Source organism: Cupressus sempervirens, chromosome 4 (genome assembly GCF_028749045.1).
Source record: "Cupressus sempervirens isolate cs-2001-9-10 chromosome 4, ASM2874904v1, whole genome shotgun sequence".
In the NCBI taxonomy this organism is placed as follows: Eukaryota; Viridiplantae; Streptophyta; class Pinopsida; order Cupressales; family Cupressaceae; genus Cupressus; species Cupressus sempervirens.
Window position 1 is genome coordinate 152,908,831 of NC_143121.1, and position 23,402 is coordinate 152,932,232.

General features: G+C 33.3%; 1 protein-coding gene and 1 pseudogene across 1 annotated transcript; one reads left to right on the forward strand and one right to left on the reverse strand.

The window, feature by feature from the left end:
* Positions 1-12,804: 12,804 nt before the first annotated feature.
* Positions 12,805-20,021, forward strand: LOC149560423 ((S)-canadine synthase CYP719A21-like; annotated as a pseudogene).
* Positions 20,022-22,680: 2,659 nt separating this feature from the next.
* Positions 22,681-23,034, reverse strand: LOC149560424 (putative ripening-related protein 6). Its single transcript, XM_089827609.1, has one exon. The coding sequence runs from the start codon at positions 23,032-23,034 to the stop codon at positions 22,681-22,683; it is 354 nt and encodes a 117-aa protein (XP_089683735.1).
* Between the last annotated feature and the right edge of the window lie 368 nt (positions 23,035-23,402).

A 23,402-nucleotide genomic window follows, 5' to 3' on the forward strand; every position in this document is an offset into this window, starting at 1 on the left:
TAAAAAAAAGGGTTAGAATATAAGCCTCGTGAAGCCATGAATAGCTCATAGTGCCTAGTGTTCTCATGGTCACAAACATAAAACATAAATAGTAAAAGAACTATTGTAACCTCATAATTGTGGAAAAAGAGGTACTGCCTGAAAAAATCATAAAAAGAGATTTGAACACTGGTAGTACGAGCAACGTAATGTTAGATTATAATTTTTTTGGGTTTTCAAAAAATTTGATGCATGCTGACTCAAAGACACCATTAATGCTATTTATAAGCTTAACTACTATTAAAGGGTGATTTAACCCAATTCCAATTATAGTATTCGCAGAGCTTTAGAGGCAAGGAGATAATTGAGCAGCAAGTTGTTTCAATAGAATTGAGTTGTAGAAGAAGTGTTTGAAGCAATAAAAATAAAAAAGATTGCACAAGAATAGGGCAATTTGATAGTATAGATCAACGTAGAAGAAATTACTCAATGCACTAAGAAAGCCAAGACAAAGATATATATTCTCTATGTTAAATAATGGGTTTACTTTCTACTAGGCTCCTCAAATGCCCAAATAGTTAATCCACATCTTTCCAAATACGTATATATTTTTTGCAGAGATGCAATAGTTCTAGAGACTAATGAGAATGAGTTATTCTAGTATTTCTACAATAATAGATTCAGTGACCCACCAATCTCCAATCCTTGGAATAGGAACATGGAAAAGCTAATTATGTAGGAGGTGATTGTTGACATAGATTTGGTGAAGGCTCTAATAAAACCTACAATCCTACAACTCATGGACTTAATAGGAAGGATATGAGTCTACTTTTCAAACTAGACAAGGAAACATTTATTGATTTTTTTGACCTTGGAGGAGCAATGACAAGGATCATTGAGAAAGAGAAGATGGATGAATCTTTCAAGACTCGAAAGATTTTCTTTACTGGAAGAGTTATGCAAAGACACATCCCTAAGTCCAAAAAGGAAAAGGACGAGCTCCCTAAAAAGGTAGGAAACATCATGCCCATGAAATTTTTTAGTAGATATTTCTAGTATACTATTTTTGGAATTGACTAGTGATAGGATTGGATGGTACGATGAATTCTTCTATAAAATTATATATAATGGCCCCAGATATACATGACTTGAACCATAATGTAGGTGATTTTGTGACCCATATTATAAATATTATGCATAATGAGACAACTGCTTCTTATAGGGGAGAGATGGTGAACTTCAAATTCCACCATTAATCATTGTTGATGTGTATCATTCTTTATAAGAATATAAGGCACACTAGTCCTAATTTTATTAAAGGGATAGAGGAGAATGGAGAAAGTTTACCAGTACAACTATGCACTAGGTTATGGAAAATGTTTTATCCTTATTCCAATTCTCTAGCTTTCTATAATGATTTTGTTTTTCCAATTTTTGATATGTTAGAGATGAGATTACTAAGAAGACTCCTAGGGTTGTTAGAATTTTGATTAGATCTTATACAAGCCATAATGAGGATAGGAGGTTAGGACATGATTGGGGAAGTATTTTTATGTTTGAGAAGTTTTCTATAATAAGGGTTTATGGATGTCTTCCAATCCCCTCATCTTTTTCTTAGGCACATTGCAGGGAGAATGGGGAACATATAATTCTTTTGGTAATTAGTAATGATGAACCAAGAATATCTAGGACATACAATAAAAAAAGGTTTTGTTATATATAGAAATGCCAAGGTAGGGTATTTTGTTATAGGCAAGGATGCTATTGAAGAGCTAGATGAATTCATTAGAGTATTATTATTGCCTACAACCCCTGCTAGAACTTATGACCCTAATGACCTTGTTAGGCATGCCTTAAGGTAGATGAGGAAGTTCAACCTACCCAATAGCAAGGCTTATTGGGAAGAGGATGTGATCATGAATTCCCTAGAGACAAAGGTATGCAAAGAAAGAATATTGAAATAGATTTATAAATAATGGTAGTAGAAGAGGAGATGAAAAGAATAGATCCCTCCTCTAAAGGTTTCTATCACGAGGAGAGGTATGTAGACAGATTCAATACTTGTACATCAGCAATTTTGAAAGTGTAATGTCTCCTATATCTTCTAAAATAAGAGATAGAAAAACACCCAAATCTCCACAACATGATGACATCATTGAAACTGATGATGAAGAGGATCAACTAGAGAGTTTAGCCTGGGCCCAAGGTGGTAGGAAGAAACATAAGTTGTCAGATATCCCAGATAGGGAGAGGGAGAAAGTAGTGTAAATTATGCCTAGGGGAGACAAGTACTTTGATCATATTAGGTATAATTTCCTAATAATGCAAGCAAGCCAAAGTTAACAAATCCCAAATAAACTAGAGGTTGAGGCAAGGATGCTAGATAAAAGAATAATCTGTTCTCAAGAATTTATGAAGGATGGTGACTTCATGAATTCTAAGGATTTCAAATCTTTCTTGTTTAAGATGAAACAGAGTGAACTCACTCTATAGTTGCATCTAGGAGACTTCGAAGAGAAAGTGGCTAGACTCGGGAAAAGTTGCAAGAATGTGATCCAAACAATGAGACTCTCAATGTTGATAAGGCTAGAGATATGGTGGAGAGAATTGGGGTATTTCTCTTCCTTGGATGGGAATTAAGCTCATCTTTCATGCTAGATCAAATAAGAGGGCAAAGCAAATCTATCTCATTTGAGGAGACTAACATTGTTGGAGAAGTGCAGGGGTCTAGATTCAATGTTGTTACAAGGATAATAGAAGTATTGAGCATGGTCTCTAAATCTAACAAGCCAACATTAATTTAAGTTAAAGAGTTACCCCAAGGTAATGTGATATTATGGAATATCACTACAACATCAAGTGACTAGATTCACAATATTATGAACATTATTTCATCCATGGGGAAGAGTAAAATTTATATGACGGAAGAACATTTGTTTCAAATATACAACATATCCACTCAAATAAGGAAAAAGTATGAAAAAGAAATGAAGAAGAGTTATGTACTAGAGCAGAAGGTGGCTTCCCTAAAAAATGAGGAAAAAATTCTAAAGAATGTAACAAGACATATCATAAAGGTAAAGGATTAGGAGACCCAAACATATGTCAATACATCAAATGCGGGTATGGATCAACCAATGGAGGTGGATGAGCTAGAAGTAGGAAAAGAAGTAGAAGTCTGGACTATGGAGAGAATGCTCTCACACAAAATAAATGTACTCAAATAGGCTTTTGAGAATCTTCATAGTAACTACATTACATTGCGGGGAGTAGAGTATGTGCCCTGAGGCCTTGTCCATTCTTTCTATGTTGTTTACTAAATGGGGCCCCTACATTCTATTTTTTGGTAGGTTGGTCCCAATTTTTTCATAGAAGAAGTTACTCAAAGAAACCATCATTTCCCCTAGGAAAATGATAAACATGGTAAAATAATTAAATACATTCTTCTCTGGTAAGCTACAATTGATAAATAATAAAATGATGACCATTGCCAATGGGACACTTGGCTTCATATAGAAAATTATTGATGATGATAGTAAGATAAGGGAATGATAGGAGTGGTCATATTCTTTTGACAACATTTTGAAGCATGAAATATTTATTTTTTATAGAAATGGTGAAACTAACATAGTAATAATTTTTGACATTGTTGATATTTTGCACAAGCTAGAGGGAGATATGAATCAAATAGTTGCAGGGATTAAAGAATTAACTAATGAAAAATGGAATAAATGCCTAAATGAGATGAAAATATAGTTAGAAGAGCCATCTAGCTAGATGAAGAATTAGATATTACTATCTGGAAAGTTATAGCTAACATGAAGGCAATTCCATCTAGAGATAACGACTGAGCATGCAAGGAAAAGTCAAAGAACATGAAGAGGGAGAATAACTATTTGATAGAGATACCTTGTCTCTGTAGTTCAACTGCTCTGGGTATGCTCTCATTAAAAATTAGGACATCGATCTTGAACATATAGATTGACAACTATTCTTTTTCTAATTTTTTAAATCTTATCTGAAAAAGTATTGTTGTATCTAGTTTTTGAACATGTTTCCTCCCATTTTAAGCTTTTGGAAATCCTTATTTTATAAAAGTATAAATCCAATAGGTGGAGTGAGGGTATAAGAATTTCTAGTTTGGTCAAAGTTTTGTTCAGTTTCTTAATCAGTCCATGTATACTATATAAGTTTGTCCCAAAGATAGAATGAATAAAGTTAATATTTATTGATCTAATTGAGTTTTGTTTTGATAGGAATTGACATTTGATTATATATGTTCAGAAGAATTTAATAAAAAATGCAGAAAGTTGAATTTTCATTCTAGATCTTGTCTCTTCTTTTATTTCCATTTTATTCTACGAAATTTAATAAGAAAATTTCCTTAAATTTCGGTTGTAATTTGTTCATCATTATATTTGAGTTTAGTTTTGGTAGTAATCTAATGGGATGTGTAAATTTGGAATGTAAATTGGAATAATTTTATGGTTTTCATTGAAGGTTTTGATAAGAAGTAGATCTGGAGATGAAAATTGATATTCTTCTCAAAAAGTGTTAAAATAGACTCGAAAGTAGATGTTAAATTCTTATGAGTCAATCAGTTAATAGATAAGGCACTGGTCATCCTTTAAAGTTGATCTAGTTTGGAATATCTTATATGGTATAATATTTTATAAATCAGTCATTTTATTATTCTGTTGTTGAAGTTGTGAAACATCATCTTGTACTTGATTGAGGAAGTTTTAGGGCTTGATAAGATAGTTGTTTATCATATCTTTTAGGGTAAAAGCATAGATCTATGTCACCCATTTATGATACCAAAACCTATTTTGGTCAAATCTCATTTTTCTATCAAAACTCAATTATTTTCAAAAACTAAAAATACCCTTTTATAGATCTCGGATTCAATATCATCATTATATAAATTTTTGTGTGTTTTGATTAGTTATAATATGTTATAATCTCAAAATATTATAAGTTGATATTTCAACATTTCAGAAGATGCTCCCTCAAAAAAGGAAAGAAAAATAGTAAATCATATCAAAAAACTAAAAAATTATATCTATCTCTAGATGAGAGAATCCTCTTCACAAATATGTAGTTTTTTTTCAAGAAGGTATAGATTTGATAGCGAAGTTTTGACAAGAGGAAAAAATTGTTGGATTTTGATAAGGTTGAACTTGAGTACTTATAACAAAGAAAATGTACATCAAATTTTTATTTTTATTTTATTTTTCACTAGCTATACATGTCATCTATAAGATATTTTCAAATCAGACCAAAAAAAGATGATTTGCATATACTTGTTTGACGGGAACTGCACCCTATATTTTTTACAAATAAAAAAGGGACTTCAAAATAAAATAATATGAATAAATTCTTACTCAAAAAAATTATAAAAATTATAGGCATAAATTCATCCAATTCTACACATTTTGTCAGTTTACTTCATCTTCATATTTTAAACACAAATACCACTTTTTTGTCATTATTATTGAACTGTCACATTCTGATATCCCATTTATTTATAAAAGGTGACACAAGTTTGTGCTTTTACCATTTATGCTCCCATAATTAAGGGCAGATCATCTACTATAAGGGAATTCATATTTAGATTTTGAGTTTTAGAGAGTTAAAGAATAAATTCCTAGGTATATCCACCATAATTCTATAGAGTTGAAAGTAGAGAAGACATCACAAAGTCCTTTCAGTTGGTCATCTTACTGTGTGCCTCAAAATACCTATTATGGTTCCTTGCTAACTCTTAGTTTTCTGATCATTTAAGAGGTTGTTAAAATTTTGTCAAATTATAAACCAACAGCTTGAACACAAATTTCTTTTTAAAAACTACTTTACTACCTTTACCCACTTTTGTCAACTATCTACCCTATTTCCTCCCTAACTTACCTTCTATCTTCAATTTACATTGATAAGCATCTTCAACTAAACTACTTCATTAATCCTAAATGTTAAATATCAAACCATTAGCATACTTTAAAACCTTTTCCTTATAACATTCATGATGTTCAAATCTGATTTGTACCTTGTAAATTTCTTCAATATATTCCTTCATTAACATATAGTTCTATCTCAAGTTCTACAACTTCTTAAAAAATTCAAGTTCATAATCTTTAGGAATGAATTTAACCTTCAATATTGAAACTATGGGTTTCGATCTACTAATCTTAGCATCATTACTATCTTCTCTATCTTTTTGTAAATCTCTCCACTACACGGTAACATTACCTTTTGATATAGTCTATAGTAACCTAGTTCTCTATTATTCTACAATATTCTCAAGCTAAAAGTAATCCCCAAGCTCATTAATCCAATATTTTAATTCCTTAGGATCTAAAGAACCAAAATAATTTGATACCTCGATTCTATGACTCTTTCCAACTTGTCCCATATCTCTTAATAGTCTTTCTTCTTCTACTTGGATCTCAACTTCAAACATTTAAGATATTCAACAATTTCAACATAGTCGTCTTCTATTTTATGATTTCTTGTCAAACCATTCAAGACATTACACATTTCACTCCTCATCTCTACCTTAAGTTATTTAAATATATTCTCCAACCTTCTAGGATTCATCCTTTTACATGGCATATTGAATTAAATCAAGGTGCAAATACCTTAATCATTGACAATTTATCCACCAACAAGAAGTCAAAAGCTTTTTAATAGGTTTCAAAAAACAAATTGTGCAAGTTCTCTCTAATTGTGAGCTATAACCATAGTTTCCCACCTTACAAAAAAGAAGCTTTAACAAATCCACCAAGCTTAACAATACTTGGACAAGTCACCAATGATCTCCACCTTCTCTCTAATACCATTTTCAACAATAGAAGGCTAGTGTTTCCTCAAATGAGATGAGAAATCCCTAATCAATAAGATACAATTGAAGTACAAAAAGATACAATTGAAAAAAAAACTCCTTTAGTAATAGTAGATCTTGAATTATATTAAATGAACCACATACATGATAGGCTATAATATCTTCTTAGATATGGCTAGTACATTCTAGATTGCAGAAAAACTCTGATACTTTGAGACTTAGCTACCAACTTCTTCTCTATCTTCCATGCTTCTGTAAAAGACTTACATTAGACATATGACCATCGAGAGACACATTTTGGCTTTGAGTTCAAAATCTCCTATAAAAGGATACATGTTAGATAATATAAGACTAGCTCTCAATGAATTAATGACCAAATACATTATACATTATAATAACTTTGAAAAGCTTATATATAGGTCCACACATAATTGAATTATATATATAAGAGTGTATAAGCTAACTCTCAAATATAGAAACTTAAGAAAGAAAATTCCATGCATTGGATGAAGAACCACGTAGGAAATCAACACCCCATAAGACAAATCATAACTCCAACCAGCTATAACACTATATCCTATAATTATAGGGTAGTGATCCAAGATAGGTCCATAATAAGAGTCCAAGCTAAATAAATCTAGAGAGGAAAATTAGGTGATGGAAAAATAAAAAATTTAGACAAATAAATGGAAAATATAAAATGAGAAAATATCTTTTTAGAATGCAAGATTACCAACAACCCAAGGATTTTCCTACATCATACTCCTCTTAAGAAAAAATTCTAGGTTTATAGAAGTTATTATTCAATAGTTTAGTGGGAAACTAGAGATCCAAAGGAAACTTTATTTAAAATAGAGGAATTTTTTATCTTTAGTTTTTTATCCAAATAATTGATAACCAAACTATGATTGTTCCTTAAGAGGAAAATGATCCATGTCGATATAGAAACCCTCAAAGAACTAAGAAAAGAAGATGGAACCATCCATAAATTTGTCCATTAATACAAAAGGAAGAACATTTTCTAGAAGCTTCTTTGAAAATTATGAAGTCCACATTTCCTCTAAAAAATCTAGAACAATCTCTTTTATTGTAGAGAATTATTGCCCATTGCTACTCTCAAAGCTAACTTTCAATTGATAATTTTAGATGATGATATCTATTTTTTATCAATTCAATTTAATTTAATAACATCTATTTTAGGCTATAATTATCCACTCATTCGCAATCATACTACTTCTTTATTAGCCTCAAATTTAGATATTTATAGGTAAGATTTATATTAAGATGTAAAATTTTAGACTATTATGACAAGAAATTTATTTTTTACATGCGTTTTGGAATATCCTAGTGAATTAATTCAAGGAACCCAATGTTAGGGAATCTATCAATCAAAGAACTAGTTCATATGAGTTCCTTCTTTGAATTACTAGGATAGTGTTTTTGATTTCTAACAATTATTGATGATTTCAATAAGAAAGCATGGATTTGTTTTGTTAAGAGAAAATATCATGCATTTAGAGTATTTAGACATTTCAAAGAAACCATTGAAACATAAAGTGATTAATGCATCATTTCATAAATATTTAATAGACACAATTTATTATAAGGTACACCCCATAGAATAATGGACATTTTGAGATGAGGTGTAAACAAATAGAAATCAAATGAGAAAACATATCCTAAAAGAGTGTTAAGGAAATAATTCCACAAGAAGAACAAAGTGAAAGAAAAAAGAATCATGTATTATTCTAAACAAATACACTAAAATGAGTTCTAAAGATATAAGTTCATAAGAAATATTTTACAACATGGAAAATGATATTCACTATGATTTTTTCTAGATATGTATCTTATTCATGTATTTAAGATTGAAGAACAAGAAAATTTTATAAATCCTATGGGTTGTACAATCTTAGTACCAATCATATATAGATATGTTTAAATCAATGTAATAGAAACATGAGATAGAAGTGTTGATAGACTAAATATAATTGCATAGTTATTAACTTGAGATAAATTAGAGTGAAAAAATAAGACCATCTCAAGCAAGTCTCCAAACAACATTTCATTTAATAATGTATTACATATGGTGAAGCACATGCAAGTCATAACTATGTGATGAATATAATGTTAAACTACTCTTGGTAAGATCTTTCCATATAGAAATAGCATTCAAAAATTAAGATTTTGATAGAGATTTATAATTAAAAAGAAGAAAAAGAAATATATTTTAACTTTATTTTTTTGTCTTGTGGTCTTATATGCCTTGAACAAATGGTCAAAGAAGAATTTAATGGACATGGATGAAGAAATGAGTTCATTTGAAAAGAATGAAACATTAGAACAAGTCAATATATCAAAAAAATTAGAAAACAAATTTTAGTATATAAGAAGAAGTTTAAATTTAGACAATAAAATTGACATTAGTTTTTTCCATTGACTACAAGAAATTTTTTTAAAGAGTTGTAAGACTTATTATGATTAACATTATTTAGACATAACATCTTAAAATAATAATAGAATATTGAGCACATAGATGTAAAACAAAACATTAAAACAAAGAATAATATTTCCATCTAACCATAACTTCGACGAGAGAAAAGTGAATATTTTGAAATTTTGTTACTTTTTGATAACAACAAAACTTTTATGTCAATAATTGCACCCCTATGATAACAACAAAAAATGTTGAAAGTTAGTAATGAATAAATATTTTTAAGATTGAACTATTCTTTAGGTCTAAACTTACTAAAAAATGATAAAAGTTTTTGCAAGGAGAACATTCATTTATAGATAGTAAAATAAAGGAGAATGTCATTTTTAAGGCGACGATAGAATGGAAGAATTTCTAGAGCTCAAAGAGCGACAGAAGAGATGTCGATGAAGGCTTTTCCTTGTCCCCAAATATTTGAAATTTGTTCTCATCTTGTATATGTAGTTGAGTTGTGATAGATAAAACTAGACCCTGCGAGAGGCAAAAAAAACAATTCCAGTTTTAAAACAGCCTGTTATTGTAGCATGGATAATATTTTGGGTAGCAGTAGTCATTATGTTGAAATCATCAATCTCTTCCACTTCACCATTGGAGAAGGGACTTCCATATTACTTCTTTTGAGTTTGTTATTTCTCGCATGTGTTGTTGCCATATCAGTATCGATATCAAGCAAGAGGGAATATAGATGACCTCCATATCAACATCCACAGTCTAATAGTTGAGGGTCATCTTTATTATATATTATTGTTATGACACTTATGAGGGTAAAAAATAAGGGATGAGAGTTTGGATGTGAGACATTGTTTCTAATATGATTCATGCCAATCTTGGGCAACATAGGTTATGCATGTGAAACAAACGTCAAGGATATTTTTCACATGATATAGTATATACCATGAGTGGTTTCTAGGTTTTGGGAAGCCTATAAAAGGAAGGTTTGCGGAAGAGTTTGAATATTGTGTTTTGTGTTCAAGAAACTGGTTCTAAAAGGGTGCTCATGAAGTTCATCCTAAATTGAGTTGAGGTGATACTCTTGTGAGAAATTGCATTGAAAGTGTGTTGTAATCTCCACTGATCTGATAATACATTATGTCTAGGGCTTACATTTGAGGTTTACTCCCACAGGGGTTTCCTCATAATAAAACATTATGTTTGGTATTTAGTTTTATCTTGTTTAAGCACTTGATTATCTCTTAAAAACCATGTACTAGTTACTTTGGAATTTCCATAGTCATCTTCTCAAGATTAGTGTAGTTAGTGATTCTTCTTACCTTCTCTTCCTTGCAAGTCGTATTAGAACATGACCAACATTTGTTCTATTTGTTAGATACAATGTTTTGGAGGTAATCATGGTTTGAGTTGGCATTTGTGTAGAGTATTTCATTTTCTACATTGTGATATATTAAAGATGAAAATCTTGTCAAGGAGGATTAATGTGGAGAACTTTTTTAACATGCACTTTTATATGTTGAAGTTGAAGATGGGAGATCCATTGACTAGTTGGGATCCAGTGGAAGTGGTGAATGAAAATGTCTAGAGACCTATGGATCTAACTCTAGTTGCATAGTATAAAGAAAAACACAAAGGTTGGATATCATTGATGAATAAACATTTATATTATTGACCTATTCTTTAGGTCTAAACTTACTAAAAATAAAGAAATGTATTCGATTGGGAGCATGTCCATTTCAAGAAAGTAAAGTAAAGAAGGAATCTCATATTTAAGGCTTCAACTTACTATAACCTTAGAGTTCAATCTTGCAAACAATGATGAAATTGAAGACTTTCTAGAATTCGAAGAGCAATAAAAGGAGATGTCAATAATGGCTTTTCTTTGTTCCCTAAAAATTCAATTTTGGTTTTAGCTTGTTTATGATGAGTTATAATGGCTAAACATAGACTTTAAGAGAAACAAAAAGCAGTCCTAGTTTTGAAATAGCTTGTTATTATAGCATCCATAAAGTGTTGGGCAGTTGTAATTATGTTGAAATCCTCCATTTCTTCCACTTACACATCAAAGGATGGGCTTCCATGTTACTACTTCTTGCTTCATTGTTTCTTGCATGTGTTTTTTCCATTTCAATATGAAGCAAGAGGGAAAGATGGCCTTGTATAAATATTTGAAATTTGGTTTTAGCTTGTATATGTAGTTTAGTTGTGATAGATAAAAGTAGAAACCAAGAGCTTGTTTGGTCGTGGGCATAGGAATGGAGAATAGGCGTGTAATATTGGGAATAGGAATGACTATTCCAATAACAACTATTTTTTGAAATGGGTATAAGCTCATTTTAGAGGCAAAATGGGAATACATATTCCTATTCACTATTTCAAGTGATGAACCAAACAAAAAATAGAAAACATATTCCAACTTTTCTATTCCTATTCCAACAACCAAATGGGCCCTAAGAGAGATAGGAAACAATCCCAGTTCTCAATTAGCCTATTTTTGTGCTAATTATTTTGAAAACCTTCATTTGTTCCACATCCCCATGGGAGGTGGGACTAGTATATTAGTTCTTATGACTTCACTATTTTTCGCATGTGTTGCTTCCATATCAAGCATAAAGAAAGATAAATGACCAATTGATATTACTTCTTCCAAATTCACTTTTTAACTTGTTCTAAAAAATATCTCATACATTTAATTTTGCTCCCCTTGTTTTGTGAAATGAACTTCTAAAACTAGCTATAAATGAAATATTATAGAATGGTAAATTGTGAGCCTATCATCAAGGAGGTCTTGAGTTCGAATATACTTAGTTTAACATATCATAAATATTGTAGAATGAGAATCCTTACCATCTAATCAATTTTCATAGTTTCTTGAACTTCTTTATACAGATTTTCATTGACTATTGTTATTGTCTATTTTTGTTTTGTTTTTAACTCTTATTTAATTATTCATGATAAAAGTTTAATGATTAATATTTTTCTTTTACATATAGTGACAATTATTATATTTTTTTAAACTTAGTCTATAATCATTTTAATTATTTTATTAAAATTATTAAGAAGTGTTGATATCATTAGGTATCAAATTTATTAAATAAGATTAACCATCATGTGGGTAACTCTTTTCCGTTTTCCTTTTTCCAAAATATAATCTAAACTTTGTTTTTTTTGAAAAGTACATTCTAATTGGAATAGCCATCTTGTGGGAGCCCTTTCGATGGCTTCATAGGTTCTTTTAATCTAACACTTTTTATATATTAAAAAAGTCAATGATCGTACTGCTTTGGTGGATACGCTCATTTCAAATTCAATAATATAAAGTTAAATTGCTTATCACATCGGGGTGGCTGCTGGAGTTGGAGCAATGTGCTGTCGATGCACTGGCGGATTGCGACGTGGAAGATGCCAAATTTGTCGTTCTTCCTTCTCACAATCTGAAGTTTTGTTTTAGCTCAGATAGGAGGCTCAGTTGTGATTAAGAGCCTTATTCCCCTATAGGAGAAGCATTCGCAACTCTGAAGCAACCTGTGATTGTAGTAGCATGGACAAAATACCGAGTAGTAGTAGTACTTATGATCAAATTTTTCATTTCTTCCACTTCTCCGTTGGAGAAGGAACTGTCATATTACTTTTTCCGACTTTGCTATTTCTCGCATGTGTTGTTGCCATATCGATATCAATATCAAGCATGAAGAGGGATAGATGGCCTCCTTGTCCTCCCAGGTTGCCCTTATTGGGCAACCTTCATCAGATAATGAAAGGCATGTAAGTTAACTAAAAATGCAAAAAGAAAATATAGAACAGCAAAAACATATAAACACAGAGTTTATCGTGGTTCACCACAAATCGTTGCTATGTCCACACTGAGAGCAGAAGAATTATATTAATGAGAAAATGAATTAAATTTACAATACATACCATCAGCATTTATAGATCACAAATGATCAGCTGAAGAGACAAAATATAATGGAGGGAAAACACATGTGTCTGTTGGCCTTCACAATTCAACAATCTCCCACCTAAAGACAACAGATACACTAGCTAATCATCCATTCCCCTGCTCTACATACTGACTTACTTCTATTTAACAAGGCCAAGAGAAGTTCTGGCACATTCGAACTTCTCCTTGGCAACAACCTTCATCAACATGTCCACCAGATTGATCTTGGTATCAATTTTGGCAACCTTTAGTTTTCCTTCTGCCACCACATAGCAAACATAGTGAGCATGCTTGTCAATATGTTTGGAGCGTCACTGAGAGGAATGATTGTGAACCATAAAAATTGCACTCTGACTATCTGAAAATAAAACATAATCATCTTGTTGCCAATGTAAATCACTGAATAAGTGTTGCAACCAAATTATCTCTCTAGCCCCTTTGGAAAGAGCCAAGTATTCAACTTCAGCAGAAGAAAGTGCAACACAATGTTGCAGTCTTGACGCCCAACTAATGGCAACCTTGGCAAATGTGAAAGCATAACCGGTAGTAGGCCTACACTTTTCTCAATCTCCGGCAAGATCTGAGTCACTGAATCCTTGAAGCTGAGCATGATTTTTACCAAAACACAATGCATAGTCAAAAGTACCCTTGAGATACCACAATATCCATTTCACTACTTCCCAATGAGGTTTCTCGGGATTGCTCATGTATCTACTAACTACTCCCATCACATGAGCAATGTCGAGATGTGTAGAAACCATAGCATACATTAAGCTACCAACCGCTGATCTATAAGGAACATTATTCATAAAATCCTTTTCATCTTGTGTTTTGGGACACAATTCAGAACTTAGATAGAAATGAGGAGCAAAAAGAATAGGAACGTGTTTAGCTTCAGCCATGCCAAACCACTCTACAACTTTGTCAATATATGATTTTTGTGACAAAGTCAACACCTTTTTCTATCTATCTCTACTGATAGTCATCCCAAGAATCTTTTTGGCTGGCCCTAAATCTTTCATGGCAAACCGAGAAGCTAACTCTTTCTTTAGCTTGCTGATTATTTGAGAAGTGCTGGCAACTAGCATGTCATCAACATAAAATAAAAGAATAACAAACTCACCACTAGGAAGTCTTTTATAGTAGATGCAAGGATTTGATTCACATCGAGTGAAATTATGTTCAACCATGAACCGATCAAACTTAATATACCAGTCTCTTGGAGCTTGCTTGAGCCCATACAAACTTTGCTTTAGCCAACAATAGAGATGTTCTTTCCCCTTTTGAACAAAGCCTTTAGGCTATTCCATGTATAGTTCTTCATTAATGTCGCCATGTAGAAAAGTTGTCTTGACATCAAGCTGTTCGAGCTCAAGATCCCAAATGGCTACCAATCCCAAAATTGCCCAGATTGTAGTCATTTGAACAAAAAGTGAGAAAATCTCTTCAAAATCTAAGCCCTTTTTCTGAGCATATCCTTTGACAACTAGTTGAGCGCCATACCTCTTTCTTCCTCCATCTTCTTCTTTCACCTTATATACCCAAGGGTTTTTCAAAGCTTTCTAGTTGGGTGGAAGTGGAACTAAGTCCCATGTTTTATTTGTTTTAAGAGAGTTCATCTCTTCTTCCATTGCAATCATCCACTGATTTTTATCATTACTTTCGCAGGCATACCTGAAATTAGCCAGCTCTACTTGATCAGAGACTAAAATCTCAGGGTCTACCTCCTCAGAATAAAGTAGCTCATAGTCTAAATACTTCACAGGCATCCGTCTTTGCCTTGTTGATTGCCTCAAGTCTGGAACATTCTCTTCTTATTCCCTAATTCTGTTAATACCATTCTTATTAGAAGTGGCATCAAGATGTATTTCAGCAGACCCTAATTTGGTGTTGTTATACAACTCATGAGAACTTCCCTGAGGAGAAATGCATCTATTTTTTTTGTGAATTAACTGTCTTCATAGTCTGGTTTGATCAGTTGATATTTGAGCAAGGTAAGTGATCTATGTCTACCGTATGTTGAAGTTGTGAGGCCCAATTGACATTGGCGTGAGGAGTGATAGATCCCATGTCATAGTTTATACTATGCTTTGCCGAACATGAAACATTTTCAACACCAAACCTATGTTGGATGTCATGAGATAGTCTTTGATTGGGTATGGTCAAACCAATGTTATGAGGATACGTAACAAGCTCATTATAATGTCCATGTTGTATGTTACCCTCCAAGTCGCAATTGTTTTGTTTGCCAAAGCTAATAATCTGCTCTGTATGTTGCTTGCTGTGATTCTCAGACTGATGAGGTCTATCACAAGAAATGGAATTCCCAATATGATGGGATTCATCGGGTATGAATGAGGAGGGCTGCCTAGAGGAAAATAGACGTTGATGATCTCTAGCACCATATTCAAAGAGATCTATTGCCGGAGTGTATGCTCCACATATGTGAGAGGTGTGCAGAGAAGTCTTATTGACCAAGGATGGCTCTGTATTACCATGGGCAGAAGCATCAACTTGTCATGTGGAGCAGAGTGAGTGGAAAGTTTGTTCATTGCAATTTTTATGGGACACCACAATTTTCAAGAAGAATGAAAGGAGGATGAGTGACCCTCACATCATGATTCATACAGTCATCATTGTGACTAGTAGGCTGAAGATTTCCACTTCCAAACAAATTGCTACATTCCAAATCGTGAGTAGGGCTATTATATCCATCACAATCCATGTTACATAGGGGAGAAGAGGTATGAAGCGGCTCTAATTTAGGAAGGAGACTGTGATTGACTTGTGTGGAGTCTACAGAAGTTGGGTGAAATCCTTGTTTAAAACATTTCCTCTATCAAGCTGATGAAGATGCTCTATCTATTATGGTGATGGAAAAGTATGAGAAGAGGACTCTAAATCACTACTAATTTTGGGAAATGGAGCTAAAATAGAGGTAGGAGTAGACACCATAGACTGTGACTATGGATTGAATGAAGAGTTATTCTCATTTAAATAGGACATAGGAATAAAATCTAAAACTATTCTTTCCTGTGATGCTGATTGAAGAGCTGGAAATTTTGTCTCATTAAATACCACATCTTGAATCCATACAATCTTCTTTGCAATAGGATCCCATAATTGAAATCCATACTGATCTTCACCATAACCCAAGAAGATACATTCTTGTGATTTTGAATCCAGCTTGCTTCTTTTTTCTTTAAGAACATGAGCAAATGCTTGACACCCATACACTCAAAGATGTGAGTAGGAAATCCTTCTACCCAGCCATTCCTCCTCTGGAATTCCAAAGTCCAAACAAGATGAAGGACTTTGATTAATCAAGTATACTATTGTATTGCAGGCTTCCACCCATAATTCTTTGCCTAAATCGGCATTAGATTGCATACATCGAACTTTCTCAAGTATAGTTTGATTTAGTCTTTCCACTGTCCCATTTTCTTGAGGGATAAATGGCACAACTTTCACTTGTCGAATACCATGATCTGCACAAAAGTTATCAAACTCCAAGGAACAGAATTCACCTCCATTATCTGATTTTAAACATTTGATTTTGTGCCCACTCTGATTTTCAACAAGAGCTTTAAAAATTTTAAATTTGGAGAAAACTTCAGACTTTCTAGATGTCATATAAACCCAAACCTTTTTAGTACAATCATCAAGAAAGGAAAAAAAGAAATTTGCACCTCCATGGGAGGTTACCTCTGTTGGACCGAAGACATTTGATTGCACCAACTCCAATGGTGTCATCTTCTTGTCATGACTATGCTTCAAAAAATTGGCATGTTTCTATCTCCCATGAAGACAATGTTCGCAGAATTCTAAATCTACTGATTGGAGACCTAAAAGTTGCTCTCTATTAAGCATAACCTCTAACCCCTTCTTGCTCATGTGGCCTAATCTTTGATGCCAAGGTGTGGCATCATTGTCTGCAATAGTCATTGTAGCTCCCCCCTCATCATTAGTTTCTACAACATATAGATTGCCAACTTTATCCCCTTTGGCAATAATCATGGAACCCTTGGTAATTTTCCATGTGTTCATGAGGAGTGTAAGAAAACCCTGAGCATATAACTAACTAACAAAAATCAAATTTCTTTTTAATTTGGGAACATACCTAACATCTTGAAGCAATAATTGAGTGCCTCCTTTAATTGATAACAAAATATCCCCCTTTCCTATGATTTTCACAAGCCTTGTTATCACCCAAATAAACATTCCCAAATTTACCTTTCTTGTAGTTTGTGAAGGCTTCACTACAAGAAGATGCATGAAATGAAGCCCCAAAGTCAATTACCCATGAATTCGAAGTTGTGTCACTTGTTGTAAGAACGAAAACACCATCACCAGGATTGTGAAAGATGTTTGCTCTGCTGTCCAAAACTTTTTCTTGAGTTCTTTTATATTTTCTACAGTCCTTTTTAACATGACCAGCCTTTCCAAAAAATCAACAACCGTTTTGTCAACCTCAGGACTGTGACCTTCTAGCTAATTCTGACCTTCGGTTGTTGTTATTATTTCTACCTCTATATTGAGTTCTTCCTCTATTTTTCGTACTAACCATTGTTAGCACTTTGCCAGATGAAGACTCTTTGTTAGTTCTCCTCATGTCTACCTCATCATAGACTAGCTTGTTTTTGCCGGTTATGAAAGTGCTAATCGCTGTGACCACACCATCCTAGCTATCTAGTAAAGGACATAATAAGATGACTGCCTTATTTTTGTCATCTGGAGGCATACCGATGGAGTGTGCTTGACATAAAAGAGTATTCAACTCATTTATGTGATTCGGCATCGTTGTTCCTTCCTTCATCTTCAATTTGTAAAGCTTTTTCATGATAAAAATTTTGTTTGCAGCAGATGTCGTTTGATACATACTATGAAGTTTGTCCCATATGTCCTTTGTTGATGTTTCATTGTTCACATTGAACAACACATTCAGAGATAGTGAAAGAAAAATCTCTGTCATTGCTTTCTTATCAGTTTTAGTCCAATCTTCATCTAAAATGGCGGTAGGCTTCTTTGCTTTACCTTCAATTGCTATTGCAAGATCATGCTTGACAAAAAGTGATCACATCTGTACCTTCCACAAACTGAAATTCTTCCCTGAGAATTTCTGCACTCTTGTTTCCTCCATGACTTCAGAAATTGATCACTGAAATCGATTACGGCTCTGATACCAATTGTAAATTAACTAAGAATGTGAAAAGAAAATACAAAATAGGAAAATTGCATAAACACAGAGTTTATCGTGGTTCACCACAAATCGTGGCTACGTCCACACTGAAAGCAGAGGAATTATATTAATGAGAAAATGAATTAAGTTTACAATACATGCCATCAGCATTTATAGATCACAAATGATCAGCTAAAGAAACAAAATATAATGGAGGGAAATCACATGTGTCTGTTGGCCTTCACAATTTAACAAGGCGACAATATTCTTTCCACGTTCACAGATATGGCCAACACCTATGGCCCTGTAATGACAGTCTGGAAGGGGCTATCGCCCATCATAATTCTCACCGGCCAAACTGCAATCTGGGAGGCACTGGTAAACCAAGCCCCCAATTTCTCAGATCACCCAACGGTTTTCGTTCCACAATACACCACCGCAAACTTGAAAACCATCCTTTTCTCTCCCTGCAATGATCGTTGGACTAAACTCAGAAAGCTTCTCGGAAATAACGTTCTGAGTCCATTCCACATTGCCAGCCAGAGCTCTTCTCATCAAGCATCTATCTCTGATCTCTTCAACACATTACAAAACGAGATGGGGGCAAATGACGACGTAGTGAAGCCTTTGCATGTCTTGAAAATGATGACATTGAGTTTTCTTGCTCGACTGTGCTTTGGTGCTGACTTCGAAGACAAGAGTTTCCTCTTGAGGCTGAATGAATTAATAGCTGAATATATTAGGTTGGCAGATGATGGAGATACAATGCTGCTAGATTCATGTCCTTGTACTCGGTACTTTGTTCCTTCGTCAAGAAGAGCCGAAAAGAAGTGGAAATATTCTTCGGGATTCTATTCTGCAGTTGGTGTTGCCTCTAATTCAATTTGCTCGTAGTTATCGTGTATACTTCGGGCAAAGTGCCCCCGATTGCTATTTGAATTGCTTGCTTTGTGTGGGCGAAGAAAATGGTGAAAATGAAGATGAAGAGCACAAGTTAAAGTTGTCCGATGAAGAAATAGCAGTAAATTTGTTCGAGCTCTTTCTTCTCGCAGTAGACAGCACCTCCACAGCTCTGGAATGGGCTCTCGCTTATCTCATAACCTATCCTCACATACAAGAAAGGGCTTATGAGGAAACAAGACAAGTTGCAGAACGGAAAGAAGGTATGTTATTGTGTTTGGAGGATTTGAGGAAGCTGTCATACGTGCAAGCTGTTGTGAAGGAGACGCTGAGAAAAGAGTCCATAGCGCCGCTTGCAGTAACTCACCAAACTGTGGAGGAGTGTAAGATTATGGGTATCACCGTACCAGAGAAATCATCAGTTATTTTTAATCTCAGTAGTGTTTTCAACGATCCTGGAGCATGGGAAGACCCCGAAGAGTTTATGCCAGAGAGGTTCCTTGGCAAAATGGATTCTGACAAGGTGAGAATGTCGTATCTGCCGTTTGGAGCAGGAAGACGAGTATGCGTGGGAATGGATCTTGCTAACGTTCATGTTCCCATCACTCTTGCCAATTTATTGGTTAAGTTTGAGTGGGCATGTGTGAAGGAAGGGAATCTCCCAGACCTAACCAGGTGTATTGCGTCATTTGTCATCGAAATGAAATATCCACTGGAAGTGCGCATAACCTGCCGTTAGACAGACTCCCGGACTTTGTTTTGTTTGTATTAGTTATACATTCTGCAGTTTTTCTTCATGTAGCTGTAATCTAAACACGGTTGAAGTCTCTGTCCGGTGCGATGACTATTAATGTCTTTTGGAATCGTGTTCATACCGGGTTTGTGAATCCTTTTTCCGTGTGGAACTTCTATGTTTGGTTACGTCCAGTCGACCTTACATTGGTTCGTCATGACAGTGGTGCTATTTTTTCTGTTTTCCGGTTGATATAGTCATAGTGAAAATTTGTTGAGCACGGTTTGTGGCATTTGGATACATGTGATCGTAATTTAAATTTTAGAAAATAAATTTAATTTAGCATGACCTTTTCGTAATCTATTGACAATCCAATTTTCAAATTTTTAATTTATATGAAACATTAACTATGAAATTCAATCTTTTAGTAATTTAATTATTAAGATTATTATTCTTTACGTATATGTATATGTTTCTAGTTTTTTTCAAATAAAATTTCAAACAAAAATAAAAGATTAGAGTGATCTTAGAAGATTAGTTTAATCATCGTGTGTTGACTCTTAGACATGGCATCTGGCTCACCAAATTTAACTCCCAACCTTGGCGAGTGGGAGTAATGATTCCCCTACTTATATGCATGTGGTCCAGCTTGGATTTTGTGCCCGTTTCCTAAAAAATATTACTTCCTACTAAAAATGTGGATGCCTTAATCAAATGTCCTATCAAGAGTTCATGTGTATATGTGCTTTGCAAACCCTTAGAGGGGTCTTCTTCCAAGACTTTTAAATGTCTCTCTTGTGCGTCTTCTATTTCAAAGGGGGTTCTTGGCCAAGATGTGTTGGTTGGACTATTTTTAAAAGATAACATTCATTGGTAAGTTTCATCACTTTTGACATCACATCCCACTAACTTTGGATTTATAAGCACTAGAACTCACTAAATTATGACAAAGTTAAACTTTACCACTGCACTTATGGCTTCAATATTTATTTTATAATGTGTTAATTATATGGAATTGGATGTATGGGGCCATCAATAATAAGGTTCACATGCTCCATCTCTCCACCCTTTGTCAAGCTCCTTCAACTATTTTGTAGTACCTATTTAGTTTTTCCCATGCTCAATAGGGCTACCTCACATTCTCCTCCACTTTTAGTTTAATGCTACAATGGAGCTATATAAAACAAAGTTGGGTCACTTCATGAAGTTTACCCTAATATGAACTTCTTTCTCCTTTACTTCCTACACTATAATTTTGGTGGATTTGGACTTTTCTAAAGGAATTTATAATAAAATAGCTAGCAGGGTTTGATAGCTATTTCATTATGGGGTGTTGGCTAGTAAGATATATTTTGTTGTTGTAAATTTGGTTTTACTATTATGTTTTACTAGGGGTAAGTTGACAAATGGTGTCACCCAAAATTACTCATGGTAATGCACAAAATCTTAAGGAGTAAAAATAGAAGCAAAAGAAAATATGTTTTAATAAATCTTCTTGTAGTTTTAATAAGATCCGAATGACCTTTCATAATGGTGGAAATTATCATGTTTTGAGAGAAAGTGTGTTGTATGAAATGTTTACATTTTTATTGAATTCTTATGAGGAGTAATCATACTAGTGATGTTCTTGTTTAAAAGTTTTGGAGATTGGAGAAATAATTAAGATTGGACTATCACAATCAAACATTGAATCCTAGGTTAATATCTCTATTTAAGAATATTGCATATCCTAAGTGATAACTGAGATTTTATTTTGGGTCCAAGAAATATTTTTAAGATTTAAATATTATTAATTGAGTTAAAAATTAATTAATTCATTCATTTTTTTTGCTTGAAAACTTGGCGAAGAAATACTTTTAAAGACTACTTTGTTTATTAGAGGGAGAAAATTGGTTTGAAGGCACCTAGATCCCATTGACAAGTAGATTTTAGAAGAAACCTAAAACCGCAAGAAGGAAACAAATTTAGCATTACACAACAATAGCCAAAAGACAATTAAGAAATAATAGCCTAGCAAGAGAGCTTACTAAGCATAGATAGAAAATATGAAACAAAAAAGCCTCATGAAATATAAAATAAGACTTTGCATGAAACCCTTAAAATAAAAAGTAAACAATTTCTTTTTCAATTACAAAGTTGGGTGCACAAGTTTGAGCTTTTCTAGCCTCATGAGAGTAGTCATGTGCAAGTTTTAAAAAATTCGATGTGGATGTCATGGAGACATGATTTAGATCAACCAACATTCAAAGAATGTTAATTGTTTCATCAAAAAGTTATTGAAATATTTTGACATTTAAAATATTAAAAAAATTCAATAATATAATAAATTCTTCTAAATTTGTTCAATGATTAAATGATAGACCTCATTTTAATTCACAAATATCTTATAACATTTTATTTTATGTTAAACCAAAGAAACTAACAAAATCATAAGTCACTAACTTTTATATATAATATAGAAAAATAAATTTTTTTACAGAAAATTTTATTTATTTTTAGTAAATTTAAAACATTTATTTATGTTATAAAATTGAAGAATTATTGAAATATAAAGAAGAGAATAGAAGAGAAGAGAAGAAGGTAAAGAGGATCAAGAGAAATTATTAGATACATTGTGTCTATAGAATAGGTGGGGAAGTGGATTGAGAATGAGTGATGAGGGTGATTAGATGAAGTGCCAGGTGATGGGCATGAGGCCGAAGTCCTTATCACCACGATGCACGCCTAGGGCATTCCAAACACTCTCAGACGTATGCACGATATCGTCCTTGTAGGACTTGGCGCACTTGTCTATGATAGGGGGGAGAGCGAAACAATTGATCTTCCCTCGTACACTGATCTTCAACTTGCGGAAACAATTGTGATCAAAAGTGGCAGGGAGAAGATCGACCCAATGATCCTTGTTGGAATGGAAGTGACCATCACAAGCAGATGGTCCTCCGCCATCTCCTCCCTTCTCGAAGCTGTTCACAGTCATCCTTCCGTGCTTCTCTTTCACCCCTGTGCACGTCATCATCATCGTTATCACTATGCAACAAATGAAGAACACCAATCTGAATTTCAATCCCCCATTCCAAACATAAACTTCTTGGTTACATGGAATCAAAACTTTGAAGGATCTAATAATTAATTATTGCCATACTTTAATAAAGTTTGATTATTTGCTAATTTCATTGATTGATAAGTTCATTAAAATCCTACTTGGTTACTTGACTTTGCTTTTCAAGATATTTATGTTGTTTCTTAAAATTAAGAAGATCTTGATAGTTCCATATCTTATAAATGGTGGAATTAATTCTCTTCTTTGAGGTTAGATGAATTTGGAGATGGTCTAGTTCTTCCTTCATCATTTGAAAGCATCATGTTTTATTCAAAATTATTTCATAA